This window comes from Nannospalax galili, unplaced genomic scaffold (genome assembly GCF_000622305.1).
Source record: "Nannospalax galili isolate Female #2095 unplaced genomic scaffold, S.galili_v1.0 scaffold1657, whole genome shotgun sequence".
Classification (NCBI taxonomy): domain Eukaryota; kingdom Metazoa; phylum Chordata; class Mammalia; order Rodentia; family Spalacidae; genus Nannospalax; species Nannospalax galili.
In genome coordinates this window covers 1-16,330 of record NW_008339532.1, presented here as the reverse complement: position 1 = coordinate 16,330, position 16,330 = coordinate 1, and the positions used below count along the sequence as shown (strand labels likewise).

Genomic DNA, 16,330 nt, shown 5'->3' with positions numbered 1-16,330 from the left:
TCCCAGCACCCACATGGCAGCTAACAAAGGTCTGTAACTCCAGTTCCACGGCATCTGACAGCCTCTTCTGTCCTCTGCAGGCATTGCACGACATGGTGCACTTACCTACATACAGGCAATACACACATACACATAAAAATAATAAAATACTTAAAAAGAAAAAGAATAGAAAAAAAGTTTCACTTCCCAAAATTCCTAATTCCACCAAACAGCCTCCATAGAGTCTTTGCTTCCCTTTGAAGTGTCACAAGCCAAGTCTCCATCATCTGCATTTCTTTCAGCATAACTGTTTCAATAGCTCTCTAAACTCTAAGCACTCAGTGGCTTTCCAGCCCAAAGTTCCAGATGCTTCCACAATCCTCCCAAAACCAACATGGTCAGATCTGTCTCATAGCAATACTCCAGGACCCTGGTACCAATTTCTATCTTAGTTTCTTTCTATTGCTGTGATAAAAACACTGACCAAAACCAACTTGGGAGAGGAAAGGGTTTAATTGGCTTACAGCACAGTTCATCATCAAGGGAAGCCAAGGCAGGAACTCAGGCCAGGAACCTTGAGTACAGACCACAGAGGAACTGCTTACTGGCTTGCTCCCCTGGCTTGTGCTCAGCCTGCTTTCTTATACAACACAAGACCATCTGCCCAAGGGTGGCATCACCCATGATAGACTGAGCCCTCCCGCATTATTCAACAATCAAGAAAATACCCCATAGACATTGCCACAGGACAATCCAATGGAGGAAATTCCTCAGTTGAGGTTCCCTCTACCCAGGTGTCAAGTTGACAACTGGAACTGTTTATTGAGAAAGGGAAAGCAGCAGGAAGTGGGTTAGTGAGCTGGGGAAGACAGCACTCAGAAAGCCAGGACTTCACTTCTTAGTGGAGTCACTGCTTTGTCAAGGGCGTATTGACCTTCTGTACTTTTCTCCATTTGAAATTTCTGTTTATACCTATTGTGCTCTAATGGTTCTCATATGTGTGTTTATTGACTTATAAGATTTATATCCATGGGTCTGGAGAGATGGCTCAGTGGTTAAGAACACTGTTCTTGCAGAAGACCTGGGTTCGAATCCCAGCACCCGCATGGCAGCTAACAACTGCCCGTAACTCCAGTTCCAGGGGATCCGATAGCCTCTTCTGTCCTCCGGAGGCACTGCATTACATGGGGGAACTTACCTACATGCAGGCATAACACTCAAACAAAAAATAAAAATAATAAAATATTTTTTAAAAAAAGATTTATATCCATATATTATGTTGATAATATTGTGTGTGTGTGTGTGTGTGTGTGTGTGTGTGTTTGTATTTGAGATAGGATACCCTACCCCAAGCAAGCATCAAACTGGCTACATAGCCAAGGCTGGTCTAGAACTTCTGCCGCCACCTGCCCAGAGCTGGGGTTAACAGGTATTCTCCACTAGACCTGGCTGGTATTGTCTTGTGTATTAAAGGCAGATTTTTAGTTAGTCCTTTGCCTTTTTTTTTTTTTTTTTTTTTTTTTTTTTTTTTTTTTTTTATATACAAACTTTGTATAGTCTTGTAGTTTCAGCATTCTTTTAAAAAGAACTCACATACACGGGCATGTTGGTACATGCCTTTTATCCCAGCACTCAGGAGGCAGAGGCAGGCAGATCTCTGTGAGTTCAAAGCCAACTTGGTCCACATAGTGAGTTCCAGGCCAGCTGGGGCTATAGGGAGACCCTGTCTCAAAAAAAAAAAAAGAACTCACAAATGAAGATTATAATTCTTTGAAGTGGAATTTACAGATTTGGTAAAAAATGTTGGGCTGGGACATCCCATACTGATTTTCTTCTCTTCCCTTGGAGTCTCTACCCATACTGTAGGTGATTGCAGTTAGCCATGAGGTGCCCTTCTTCTCCTCTCTTACCCTCCTCCCTTTCCTTCTCTTCTTTTTCTTTTTGCACATATATGTGTATATGGTGTGTGGGGGTGTGTATGTATGTTCACATGTGTGGGTGTGTCTACATGTGTGTTTGAAGCCCCAAAGTTGATGCTAGGTGTCTTTATTCCTCTCCATTTTACTTATTGAGGCAGGGTTCCTTGGTGAACCCAGAGCTTGCTAATTCTGGTTACTCTAGTTTTGTCAAGAGCCACTAGTAAATATGTTAGACTGTGACTCATACATTGTCTCAGTGCCTATGCTTCTTTTATTATTATTTTTTGTTTAGTTTCAAGACAGGGTCTCCCTGTAGCCCTAGCTAGTTTGAAACTTACTATGTAGACCAGGCTGGCCTCTCACAGAAATTCGTCTGTCTCCGCTTCCCTAGTGCTGGGATTAAAGGTGTGTGCCACCATGCCCAGCTTAAAATATTTTATTTAGTAATTTTATTTTCTGTGTGTGAGTGTATTTCTTGCATGTGTGAAAGTGCACTCATGATATGCAATGCCCATGGAAGTCAGAAGGGGGGGTCGGACCCCTGGACCTGGAGTTACATGGTTGTTAGCTGCCATGTAGGTGCTGGGAATCAAACCCAGGTCCTCTGTAAGAGCAGCCAGTGCTCTTAACTCCTGAGCCATCTCTCCAGCCCCTAAAACTCCTTTTGTTACTGGAGGTTGTAAGGAGCAGAGCCTGGGCCCTAACAGCCCCTAAGAAGTTAGGCTTATCCACCCATCTTCAGTAGCCAATTAAACAGACAGTGAGTAGTGACAAGCATAGAAAGGGGGTTTATTCCACGTGGCCACGTTGGGAAGAGGAACAAATAAAGAGGTCCAGTGACATTGCCCCCATCCCCAGTCCATCCTCAGGTCCTTTTTAAACAAATAAAAAACTTTAAAAAAATTTGAATGTGTATGAGTGTTTTGCCTGCATGTATGTAAGTGTACCACATGGGTGTGATGCCTGTGGAGGCCAGAAGAGGGCCTGAAACTGGAGTTACAGGCAATTATTATACACCATCTGGGTGGTAGGAACTGAACTCAGGTCCTCTGCAAGAGTAGCCAGTGTTCTTTACTGCTGAGCCATCTCCAGCCCCCATCTTCAGGGTCTTGACATAGGTTTAAATAGAGAGCAAGAGGTATGCATAACTAAGCAGTCCTCGTCAACTGTGGTTCTGCCTGCCCATCATTTGTCTCTACTGCACTCTGCAGAGTAATCTCGCAAGTTATCAGAACTCTGAAATCTCTTCCTGGGAGACAAGTGACCCCAAGGTTCAGCCTTTTCCTTCTCCCCACAGGAGATTCCTGGGAAATTCTAGTTCTTGGGGATCTTTATTCAGTTGTCTGCTAGCCAAAGAAAAGGACACAGCTGTCTTTTTTAGAACATCATCATTGCTGGGGCCTGGGAGTTGCCATCAAGCCTGAGGCCCTGAGTTTGTTCTGCAGAACCCAGCCACGTGATGGAAGGATAGAACCACCTCCTGTAAGGTGCTCTCTGACTTCCACACAGGGGAGGGTGCACACACATGAAAAAGTTAATGAGTAAAGTAAAGTTGAACTTTTAGAATATCCTGCCAAGCCTGTCACACTTTCAGCTCTAATATGTTGAGGTTCTTTTCTTTCAAATCCTTGCCAGGGGTCTCGCCTCTAAGAGCTGAGGAAAATCTTGTTTAACTACCACTAATTAAAGATTAAGCAATTATATAATACTTATCATCTGCCTGACACTATTCCAAAGACTTTATGCATATTAACTAATCATCAGAATACTTAATGACGAATGTAGATGTTTTCATTATTTTTATTTTACAGATGAGGAAACTTAAGGCAAAACAAAAATTAGATGCCCCTAACCTGCCGAATGAAAGTTACAACTGAGTAACTGTGTGTGTGTGTGTGGAGAGAGAGAGAGAGAGAGAGAGAGAGAGAGAGAGAGAGAGAGAGAGAGAGAGAGAATCTTCCCTGCCTTAGATATACATTTCCAAGTAATGGAGCTCAGGTATGTTTTCTAACATGGGTATTTTATCACTGAAAACATAAAAAAAAGGGCCACCATGCAGTCCTGGCTGGCTTGGAACTTGCTATGTAGACAAGACTGGCCTTGACTCAGAGATCTACCTGCTTCTTCTGCCTCCCCAGTGATAGGATTAAAGACATGTGCCAGCATGCCCAAGATTTACTTTATTTTTAATTATGTGTGTGTGGGTGCACAGATGTATGCAGAGGCTTGAAGAGGGTGTCAGATCCCCTGGGTTTGGAGTTACAGGTAGTTGTGAGCTGCTCCATATGGTTGCTGGGACCTGAACTCCAGTCTTCTGTAAGACCAGTGCTGCATCTTAACTGCTAAGTTATCTCTCCAGATCCTACAAGTGAATTTTTGCTACCAAAGCCAAAAGGCATAAATTGCCATGACGTGCTGTTGCAAACTCATTCTTTGTAACCAAATGAAGTTGTAATTTTAAAACGTCCTTTTAAGAAAGCGGAGTTAGGGGCTGGAGAGATGGCTTAGCAGTTAAGAGCACTGACTGCTCTTGCAGAGGACCCAGGTTCAACTCCCAGCACCACATGGTGACTAACAAACTGTTCCCAGTACTGAGGAGGATAACCATGATTTTGAAGATGGCCTGGTCCACATAGCAAATGCCAGGTCAGCCTACATAATGAGACTTTGTTTCATAAACCAAAACAAATTTTCTGTGAGTGTCAATATACTTTAAAGACTTTTTCTCACTTTTACTTACCATATGCCAAACTCTTTTTTTTTCCCCCTGAACTATTAGAATAACGTTAGATATGAAAAACATGAGATTCCAGGAGAGAAAGTAATTTCCCAAAAATCACAAAGCTTATGTGTAGAACAGGTATTAGCAACATAGCAACAAAAGAACAGTGACTGTGGGCTGGGGAGGTGGCTCAGTGGTTCAAGCACCATGCAAAGTGTGAGGAGCAGTGTTTGGATCTCCAGAACCTTGTAAGTGCTGGTGGGTGCAGGACTCTTGTGACTCCAGCCTTGGAGGGTAGAAATGGGGTCCTAGAGCAAGCTGCTAGCAAGACTAATCCTATGGGTGAGCTCTGGGTTTGACTGAGAGAGCCTGCCTCAGTGAATAAGGTGGAAGAGCCAACAGAGATGATTCCTGACATTAGCCTTGGGTCTCCACGTGTACTCACACCCATACACATGCAAACATGCATATACACACATATGCAGACTACACACACACAGACACACAAATACAAAATGGCATGAGGTCAGAAGACATGCTTCAAAGTTTTCCTGTCACTGGCTACCTGTGTGGTGTTCATAGGTTTCTTCAGGTGTCTGAGTTTCTCTTTCCTCATGGTAGCAAGAGGTTGTGAATGCATCCTGTTAGCATTCTGCACTTCCTACATGGAGTATCATTGAGTATTTTCTTCAGATTCAGCCCTGTCCTGGATGCTGGGGCTAGAAGAAGCACATAATATAGTTTCTTCTCTCAGAATTTGTAGTCTAGTGGGGGAGGTGAAACTATTAGTCATATGTAATAAGTGGTGGAGGAAAATTCTGGGTTCTATGAAAGCACAGGGGACAAGTGCAGAGAGGGAGGAGCTGGGGAGAGACCTTGGGGATAGCTTTCATAGGGACATGATACTAAGGAGTTTGGGGCTTGGTGGGATCTGATTTTCATTTTAGAAAAATGCAATGTGGACCTAATTGGAGAGGGTCTTTTCTGAAGTGGAGGGAAATCTTGAGACTGCAGCTGATGTAAGGCAGTAGGGAATGTGATGGCAGTGAATGTTGAGATAATTTTTATATTTATTTGCTTAATTTATTTCTTTGTATATGTATATGTGTGTGGATATGCATGTACGTGGCCTGCATATGGAGGCCAAAGGACAGATGGTTCAGTTCGTTCTCTCCTTCTGTCATCCAGGTCCTGGGGATTGAACTCAGGTCGTCAGGCTTGGCTGCTAGTGCCTTTTCCTTGCTGAGCCATCTCTCTGGCCTGTTAATAATTTTAAAAACTAGCATGGACAAAAGTTGAGACAAAATGTGAGGAGAAATAGACAGAGGTACTAAGAAATCCAGCCTTGGAGGGTAGAAATGGGGTCCTAGAGCAAGCTTCTAGCAAGACTAATCCTATGGGTAAGCTCTGGGTTTGATTGAGAGAGCCTGCCTCAGTGAATAAGGTAGAAGAGCCTTATTCTCTGAGAATAAGGGGGATCTTTTTGAGACAGGGTCTCCCTGTAGCCCCAGCTAGCCTGGAACTTACTATTTAGACTAGGCTGGCCTCCAACTCACAGAGGTCCGCCTGCCTCTGCCTCCCAAGTGCTGGGATTAAAGGTGTGCACTACCACACCCTGCCCGGTACTAGGAAATCTTTATAATTTGGTTTGATTACCAAGGTGGCTCACTCAAATATGAGAGAAGATAGTAAATTCATTGGGGGGGGGGGTCAAGTTTCAAATGCCTGTTTGGGGTGATAGTTGTGATACCATGATGAAGCTAGCTGGCTGGCTGACAGTTACTGCCTCCGGGGAAAGGCCCTAGTCCATGTGTTTTTGTATAAATGAATCATTTAATCATCACAGAAACTCTGAGGTTAGGGTTAAGATCACCTTCACTTTGTATGACCCTTCTAAGGCAGAGAAAGGGTGAGTAACTTGTCCTAGATTATAGCTAGTGAGTGGCAGAGGCAGAGCCAGAGTCTAGGCAGTCTGGTTCCAGAGTCCCTACTGCTGATCTATGTCTTTATTTTACTATAGACACTTTTCATTGTGCTGGAAATGTGCAGTTGCATGTACAGACTGGCACCACAGGAGAGAACTAGATTGCTGATACTGATTTTAGGAATTACCAGCCCAAAAATAGTTGTAGAAGCCATGGACATCCAGAGAAGTCTGTGTACAGAAATGGCAGGTAGATGCTGTAAAGATCTCCGCTGTCAATGGTGTTCCCATACTGGCTAGACGTTGCTGACAGAGCAGTGGCCTGCCTCAGTAAAGGAGGCTGACAATGCTAGTGATTGGGAAAGAAACCCTGGGGAGGGTAGTGCTGTGGAAGCCCCAAAGAAGAGTCCTTTCTGAAGGAGAGAACTCAACAATAGCAAATTGTTGCCCTTTCCATGATATGTTTTGAGTATTTAGTAGAAGTGTTGTATTTGGCAGAATTCTGCAGTGACCTTGGTGAGCTAGATACTTCAGAGCTGTGAGGGTCAGTGCAGCAAGCAGAGGGTGCGGAGTATTGTTTTGGTCTGTAATTCCAAGATTATGGTTTTCTAGGCAGGTCTAATCTGGAGAGGGAAGAAAGTAGTTGAAGGAGTTCAGGATCTAATTTGGAGTGGAAAGATAATGACGTCAAAAAAGGTGTGGTGATATATGCCTTTAATCCCAGCACTGGGGAGGCATAGACAAGGGGGTCTTTGTGAGTTGAAGGCCAGCCTGGTCTACAGAGCCAACCAAGGGCTGCATAGTGAGATCCTGTCTCAAAAATAAACAAATAAACAAAAAAACAGGGGCTGGAGAGATGGCTCAGTGGTTAAGACCACTGTTCTTGTGGAGGACCTGGGTTCGATTCCCAGCACTTACATGGTGGCTAACAACCATCCATAACTCCAGTTCCAGGGGATCCAATACCGTCTTCTGGCCTCCTTGGGCATTGCATGACATGGTTGTACTCACATCATGCAGGCAATACACTCATACACATAAAATTAAAATAAATAAATAAAATATTAATAAAAACAAAGGGGTGTGTGAGAGATAACTTGGAAGGAAAGAACTAAATGAGGGAGAAGCCTTTCCTGTTCCTTGCTGACAACTATATCGGGTATCATAACCAGCCAGCAATTAGAGCTCCAGAATCTGTCCAGGGCTACAGCACTGCTGGTTAGCACAGTCATCAGGGCCACCCTGTAGTATGGCAGCCTTAAATGATTAAAGCTTTAAATGGGTGAAATCTTTGCTTATAACATTAAGATTTGGAGAGAGATTCTTTAAGGTAGAATTTCATTAGGCAGAATTTCACCTTGGGACTATTGACATTTGGGGTCCAGGTTATTCTTTGAAAGGGCTGAAGGTTCTCCCGTGTATCTTAAGATGCTTAGCAGCATCCTACTCACCAGAGGTCATAACACCTCCCACTCTGGCAGCTTTGTCCACCAGAATGTTTGCAGACAGTACCAAGTGTCCCCTGGTAGACGGTATCACTTCCAGTTAAGAACTGCTGCTTCTACATTCTGCTGGTTTTCCTTGTTTCTGTCAAGGTTCTTCCTTCATCCCTATTAGCATCTTTGAGTACGCCTACTCAAAGTTGATTTGGAGTTCACATCATTTAAACTTTGTGGCCTTTTCTTGAAATTTTTTCACTCTAAAATAAACCATCACCACAGATAAGACAGAGGTCGATTTTTCTATAGAATTCAGTTCAATGCCTGGAATATTAAATGTTTAATGTTTTGATGTGGTATTTAGACTCGTCTCAAACAATAAAAATGAAAAAGTAATAAATTCAGATAAAATATGCATACTCTGGGGTTATAGCTCAGTGGGAGAGTACCTCCTTCACATGTGCAAGACCCTGGGTTCTGTGTCCAGCAACTCGAGCGTGCGCGCACACACACAAAAACAAAATGACGATACATAGGCTAAAATTTACCTTATTATTTCAGTGGCTAAAGTGTTTTTAATCCTATATATTGTGTGCTGTGTGTGTATGTGTGTGTGTGTGATGTACACATGCCATGCATGGATATAGAAGTTAGAGGCCAACCTGTGGGAATCACTTCTGTCCTTCTACCATGTGGTTCTGGTGATCAGACTCAGATGGCAGGCGCCTTTACCTGCTGAGCCATCTTGTGGATCCTGCAGGAGCTACTGTTACCATTTTAGTTGCATTAAGTGTATTCATATCTTTGTGTGACCATACCATCTTCCATTTCCAAACTGAAACTCTGTGCCTATTAAACAGTAATTTCCATTTCCCTCCTGGTAACTACCACCCTACTTCCTGTCTACTGTAGGTGCTTTATATACATGGGCTCAAACTCTTGTTTTGTTTTATTTTTTTGATGTTTTCAAAACAAGATCTCTCTGTAGCCCCAGCTGGCCTGGAACTGGCTGTGTAGACCAAGCTGACTTCAAACTCACAGAGATCCACTTGCTTCTGCCTCCCAGGACTGGGATTAAAGGCATGAGTTTGAGGCCAGCCTGGTTTCCATAGTGAGTTCCAGGACAGCTAGGTCTATATAGTTTGACCCTGTCTCAAAAAAAAAAACCCAAAAACAAAGAATAAGCCCCCAAAACACCAAAAACCAAAACAGAACAATGTTAGTATGAACATGGTTATATAAATATGTGTTCAGTACCCTGCTTTCAATTCTTTTGGGTATAGATTTGCTGTGTCATATGGTAGTTCTACTTTTTACTTTTTGAGGAGCTGCCATATTATTTTCCATGTAGCTTCATTATTTTTATCTTATTTTTTCATGGTCTGCCAGATTTTATTTGTAGAGGCTGATGAACTTCAACCAAAGCTACAGAAGAGTTGTCTGGGGAACATAACAGGGCCAGAGAGAAGGGCTGGTGGAAGCAGGTACTTTAGCTAGACCTGAGGAGTTAAGTGGAGGATGCAGGAGATGACTGGGGTGAGTCTAGGCAGACAGCAGCAGTGGGGCTGCAACTGAAATGGCTGAAGCTTGAGTGGGAGACCTTGCCTTTACCTAGCCCCCTGCAGATTTCAGGCCCTGGGTCATATGTCTGTTCCATGAAGACAGGAAACTTGTGTTGCTAGTCCCCAGAGCAGGAAGAGGAAGTACCACTATACCTCAAAGAGCAGCCAAGGGCAGAGATGAGTTCCAGGGATGGCAGAGGCCACAGCTACCCCTGCACCTATCTTGGTCAACTCTGGCATAGTCTAGTACTGCCTTTAGGTTGTCTGTCAGCCTGCACAGGATGAGGTCATAAGTAGTCAGAGAACTCTAATCTCTCCATGAGTCACAGCATGTCCTGCCTGCTCTTCACTTTGATATAAGGATTCATAGGAAAGTAGACTGGAAGGTGGACAACTCAGGTTCATGAGGGCCTTGGAGGCAGTGAGCTGAGAGCCTGTTCCATGTCTTTGGTGTGTTTGAGACAGGGTCTCTCTGTAGCCCCAGCTGATCTGTAACTTGCTATGTAGACCAGGTTGGCCTTGAACTCACAGAGATCTACCTGCCTCTGCGCCACCACGCCTGGCCCCTGCTCCATGTCTTTAATGATGGTTCAGCCTCTGGAGTGCAGAAATCACTAAGCTCAGGTGCAAGAGAGCTGCAGATGCCCCATCTTGGCTCTGAAGGTCAGTTCAGTGATGATGGACACAGGACACTCCTTTTTTGGGAGTGTCTTTTTGAGACAGGGTCTCCTTGTAGCCTCAGCTGGCCTGGAACTTGATATGTAGACCAGGCTGGCCTTGATTTCACAGAGATTTGCCTGCCTCTGCCTCGCGAGTGCTGGGATTAAAGGTGTATGCCACCAGGCCCAGCTTGTTTCTGCTTTTTTAAAAATTTTTAAAAATTTTATTATTTTTATTTTATGTGTATGTGTGTATTGTCTGCATGTAGGTAAGTGCACCCATGTCGTGTATTGCCCACAGAGGATAGAAGAGGCTGTTGGATCCCCCGGGACTGGAGTTATGGACAGTTGTTAGCTGCCATGTGGGTGCTGGGATTCGAACCTGGGTCTTCTGCAAGAAAAACTAGTGTTCTTAACCGCTGAGCCATCTCTCCAGCCCCTTGTTTCTACTTTTTTTTTTTTTTTTTTTTGGTCTTTTTTGAGACAGGGTCTCCCTGTAGCCCCAGCTGTCCTGGAACTCACTATGTAGACCAGGCTGGCCTTGAACTCACAGAGATCCTCCTGCCTTTGCCTCCCAAGTGCTGGGATTAAAGGTGTGTGCCACCACACCTGGCATTGTTTCTGCTTTTTAAGGCAGGGTCATGCAGTGTATGACTGGCCTAAACTTGTGATCTTTTTGTTTCTGCCTCTTTTTAAAAAATTTTTTTATTATTTTATTATTTTTATTTTCATGTGCCTGCATGTATATAAGTGCACCCATCTCATTCAGTGCCCACGGAGGTCAGAAGAAGGTGTTGGATCCTCTGGAACTCAAGTTACGAATGTTTATTAGCCATCATGTGGATGCTGGGAATTGAACCCAGGTCCTCTGCAAGAGCAGCCAGTGCTTCTACCTCCTAAATGCTGGATTACAGATGTGTACCACCACGCCCATCCTAGGGTATTTCTTATTACCCATCATGAGAACTTTTACCACCGAGAAGTGGAAAGACTCTTATCTTTCCTTGATTTAATATTTTTTCTACTTGGCACACAGGTAGAGTGTTAAGAAGGACATGGCCCATGTTTGAGGCAGGTTGTCTAGCAGCTGTCTGATCTTGTGGTTGGTATTGATAAACTCCTGGTTGGCATCACTGTCATTGCCTATGAATTTGGGGTTGCTGCTTTACAGGCTCTGAAGACCAGTCACAGAAGTGTCCCTTGTGACCAGGTCTAGACTGTGGAAGAGCTCAGAGACTCAGGTGACACCTTTGGATAAGATAGCCATTAGGGTATGGCGGATACAGGCAGAGTCCTTGGGGTAGGAGAAGATGGCTTCCAGGCTTCTCTTGGTACTATCTTCAGTCTGAAAAAGGATCTGGGTGAAGGAGCTGGCAGTGCTGAGCAGGTAAAAGGCCCTGTTGGTCTCAGCCTTCGTTATTACTGAGAAGGCATGGTAGACCTTCAGGGAGAAATCTAGCAAGGCCTCTCCCAGCATTGCCTCTACTGAATGACTGTTCAGTTTAGAATCAGAATGACAGGCCCTGTGTAGAAGGACTTGGTTGAGAAGTGGATAGGGGCATTTCTGGGGAGGTGGATGGTTGGATGGGCATAGTGGATGAAGGGTTGTGTGGTGGGTTCTTCAGTGGCACAAGCTGTATTTTAGAGGTTGACTTGGTTGTTAAATTGGTTGTTGTCCAGTTGGAAGATTCCAGGATATGTTGAATGGGTAGACTTGAGGATCTGCCCAGCTAAGATACAGCCTTTTGCTTTCTCCCTGCTCACCAGCTCTATTTCCAACCAATAGCAACTGCTGCTATTGGGTCAGTACGATCAACCTAGAGGCCATCTGGGCAGTGAACAAGAGTTCTAATTTCTACACCCTTTCAGTATTTGTTATTTCTATGCTATTTTTTTCTTCTTTTCCTTAATTATTTTTAGTGGTGCTAAGGACAAAACCTAGGGCCTCTCACCTGCTAGCCAAATGCCCTACCACTAAGTTACATCCCCAGCCTTATCTAAGACTTTAAATAAATAAATACACACAAGAGGTGGTAGGCCTTTAATCCCAACACTTAGAAGGCCCATACTGGCCTGGAACTCCAATAGATAGGCCAGGCTGGCTTTGTGTTCACAGAAATCTACCTGCTTCTACCTCCTGAGTATTGGGATTAAAGCTATACACTACCACATCTGGCTCATCTTTTTTATTATTAATTAATTAATTGGAGGGCATGGTATTAGTGTGGTCAGAGGACAACTTGTAGGAGTCAATTCTCTCCTACCATGTGGGTCCTAGGAATTGAGCTCAGATCCTAAGGTTTGGTGGCAAGTGCCTTTACCCCCATCCCTGCATTAAAAACTTTTCAAAGAAGCTTTTTGTTATGGACACATCTAAAAAAAAAAAGAACAGGGGCTGGAGAGATGGCTCAGCAGTTAAGAACACTGGTTGTTCTTGCAGAAGAAGAAGACCTGGGTTCAAATTCTAGCACCCATGTGGCAGCTAACAACTGTCTGTAACTCCAGTCCCAGGGGATCCGACAGCCTCTACTGACCTCTGTGGGCATTGCACAACATGGGTTCACTTACCTACATGCAGGGAATACACGCATACACATAAAATAAAAATAATAAATAAAATTTTAAAAAAATAGAACAAATAGTTGAAAAGGTAGGTAGATATGGCTGTCACCTAGCTTGAAGAGTTAGGACACTTGGCCAATCTTGCTTCAGTAATTGTAGATGTGTCCTGTCCTTCTGTGCCCCCTCGCCCTAACCCCCGTTTTTGCAGTGTGCATTCCAGTCATGTACAGTCATGCTCCACCTAATGATGTTTAGGTCAGCCATGAATGCATATAGAAGAGAAGTACAATAAGATTACATCACTCAGTGACATTGTAGCAATCCTAGTTTGTGTAGGTATATTCTGTGACTGTCACCTAAGAAGTCACCTACCAGTGCACTTCTCAGATTTCAAGTGATTTGGGTCTTTTCATTTCATTCTTTTTTTTTTTTTTTTTTTTTTTGCCTTTTGTTGTTGTTTCTTTAAGATAGGAACTCTCCATATAGCCCAGGTTGGCCTTGAACTTGTGATCCTCCTCAGCCTCACTGTTGATAGAATTACAAGGAAATGCCACCATGCTCAGCTCACCTATATCTTTGTGTTCTATCCTTATTAACCTGATGGTATAAGAAGCAAAGGATTAACTAATGACTTAAAGATGACAATGAATAAGAGCCCTTCTTTAGCATTAATACTCTGTTGCCGGATGTGATGGCGCACGCCTTTAATATCAGCACTTGGAAGGCAGAGGCAGGTGGATCTCTGTGAGTTTGAGGTCAGCCTACATATGGTCTACATAGGGAGTTCCAGGCCAGCTGGGGCTACAGGGAGACCCTGTCTCAAAAACAAAAACGAAAAATCCCAACAACAAAAATCTATTAATACTGTGTTTTTTCCTGATATTTCTGGCATTTGCGTATACTATAAATAGTATGACAGGCCCTTCTGTTTGTAGTGAAGTGAGTGAAATGGGCCTACTTCTGGGGTTACCTTCTGTTGGAGTTACATTTATGTATTTTGCTTTTTTATACTTGCTGTCTTCAAGGTCTCTAAGGTATACTTAGAGGCAGATCCCAGAATAAAAGTTTATGTAGCTCTTTGAGTCACTGGTAGGATACTAGTGGTAGTGAGTGATAGTAATTGAGATAATAATGTAGAGACCCTCTCCTCGAGCTTGTAGAGTGCCAGGCAAACAATGAAGTGCATTTTACACACACTAATTCATTTAATCCTCCTAGCAGCCCTGAGTTAGGTATTACTATCAGCCAGGAATTGATCTGAGGAAGTGTGGCGCCAGGGCTTTCCTCATACCCTTACACTGTCCTCTACTTACTTGACACTCATATAAATAAAGGGAGATGTGAGATAAAAAATGCTTTTAACATCTTTGTGGGCTTTGTGGAACTTATTATTTTTTCATTCAGTGCTCCTTGTAGAATCAGTGATTACAGAGAGAACATTTAATCTCAAAACATTCATTCCTATTTTCAAACTAGTATTTTCAAATCTGTTCTCCATCTGAGACCTTGCATTTAGACAAAGCACTCTTGAACTTTTTAGTTGAATTGGTAGATCAAGAGCTTACAGACAGGATATTGTCTTTAAGTATTTAGACTGTAAGTGCTGACCCCCGAAGCAGTAATTTGGATAGATCAGAATGTTTCCACTAGAGTGTAGTGGTATTAGGGATTCTGACTTCAAAGTGTGTATGTGTGTGTTTTATAGGTATCTTTGTAGATAGGCCACTTCTTCATAAAAATGGAACCAATCTTACATGAATCCTAAAAACCTTTTAGAGCCCTTTAAATCCAAGATCTAAGCCGTTTGGAGTTAAATTAGGAATAATGCAAAACGTTACCTTTCTGGAGGTTTGTACTAAGTAGACTAAATAAAACAACCTGCTCATTTTAAAATGCTTAGGGTTTAGATCTAGAGAACCTTCTTTTAATCTTGCAAAATTAACTCTTACTTGGGCATGGATTTACATACCTTTCTTAATCTTTAAGTCAAGCTAATAACTGCTGTTTGATAAGGAAGCCAGTGCTCTGTTTTCCTTTTTCTGTGACTTAGCTTCTGTGGCTCAGGCTATGCTCTGAGACAAGGGTAGACCTGACTTTGGGTCAGCCAAGTATTTGTCTAGAGGGAGGCATAGATCATTTCTACTCAAATGTGCATTTTATGGTGAGATAACTTTCTTCACATTCATTTTCTTTCTCACAGGTCTATGAAGGACTAGACATCATTACCAATAAGGTTTCTGCTGAAGAGCAAAAGATGTGCCAGCATCACATGATCAGCTTTGTGGATCCTCTTGTGACCAGCTATACTGTAGTGGACTTCAGGAACAAAGCAGCTGCTCTGATATCCTTAAGGAAAGATGGCACCTAGGCTTGGTGGGTTTCTGGTGGCAGTTTCTTCTAAGCAAGGACTCTTAACTGCTAGTAGGTTAACATCACCCTCAGCTCAGTTTGTATGGGCAGAAAGATTCAGTGCCCTTGCTTCTCAAAGGCAGTCCTTAGACCATAGCATCAGCTTCCTCTCAGAATGGGTTAGGGATGCTCAATCTTGGGTCCCACCCCAGACCTACTGAGTTAAAAATCTGTATTGTAGCAGGAGGTCCATGTGATTTATTATTATTGTGTATTCACATGTGCCATGGCTACACGTGCAGTCAGAGGACAGCTTTGTCTCCCATCTTGAAGGAGGAGTGCTAGGAATAGCATCTGACTTTTTACATGGGTCCTGGGGATTGAACTCAGGTCATCAGGCTTGCTGTGTGAGTACTTTTATGTGCTGAGCCATTTTGCCATCAAACATACGATTTTTTTTTTAGTTTTGTTTTGTTTTTGTCTTTTTGAAGCAGGGTCTCCCTGTAGCCCCAGCTGTCCTGGAACTTACTATGTAGATCAGGCTGGCCTTGAATTCACAGAGATCTGCCTGCCTCTGCCTCCCAAGTGCTGGGACTACAAGCGTGCGCCACCGTGCCCGGCTATTTGTTTTGTTTTTTTGATACAGGGTCTCCTTGTAGCCCCAGCTGGCCTGGAACTCAATATGTAGACTAGGTTGGCTTTGATCTCACAGAGATCAACCTGTCTCTGCTTCCAGAGTGCTGGGACTAAAGGCATGTGCCACCATGCCCCATTCCCACATATGATTCTTAAGCACATTTGGGAAAAACTTTATTGACAAGGACACTGAAATCAGAAATCTATGTTCTAGTTCTAAAACTGCCTTTTTTGACTCTGTAGATTTTACCCGGTAAAGCATTTCATCCCATTGAACTTCAGTTTCCTGCCATGTAAGTGGGGTATGAAATTATAAATGTGTAGTGATAATGAAGCCACTGTTAAAAGGTCAAAGGGATTGTTAGGTAGTGAAGGATTGAGAAATATGGTTCTAGATAAGTCTTAAGAAAATTACTGGATGAAGGGGTGCACACTGTAATTTTAGCTCTGGGGATGCTGAGACAGGAGGCGCATTATTATTCATAGTCACCCTGGGATACATGGTGAGACCTATCTAAAAAACTAAAGCAAACAAAAAAAGGAAAATAGTATGGGGGGGCACTACTCTATATGTTAAAA

General features: G+C 43.2%; 1 protein-coding gene across 2 annotated transcripts in view; it reads left to right on the top strand.

Moving 5' to 3' along the window:
* Trit1 (tRNA isopentenyltransferase 1) overlaps positions 1 to 16,305 on the top strand; it is a 45,606-nt gene extending 29,301 nt beyond the window's left edge. For both annotated transcript variants that reach the window (XR_003849745.1, XM_029564101.1), the window contains 2 exons: positions 14,967 to 15,139; positions 15,995 to 16,305. Coding sequence is in view for 1 of the 2 variants with exons in the window: in XM_029564101.1 (XP_029419961.1) it covers positions 14,967 to 15,134 (168 nt within the window). In the remaining variant the exon portion in view is untranslated. The remainder of the gene's footprint in view (positions 1 to 14,966; positions 15,140 to 15,994) is intronic.
* Positions 16,306 to 16,330: the final 25 nt, after the last annotated feature.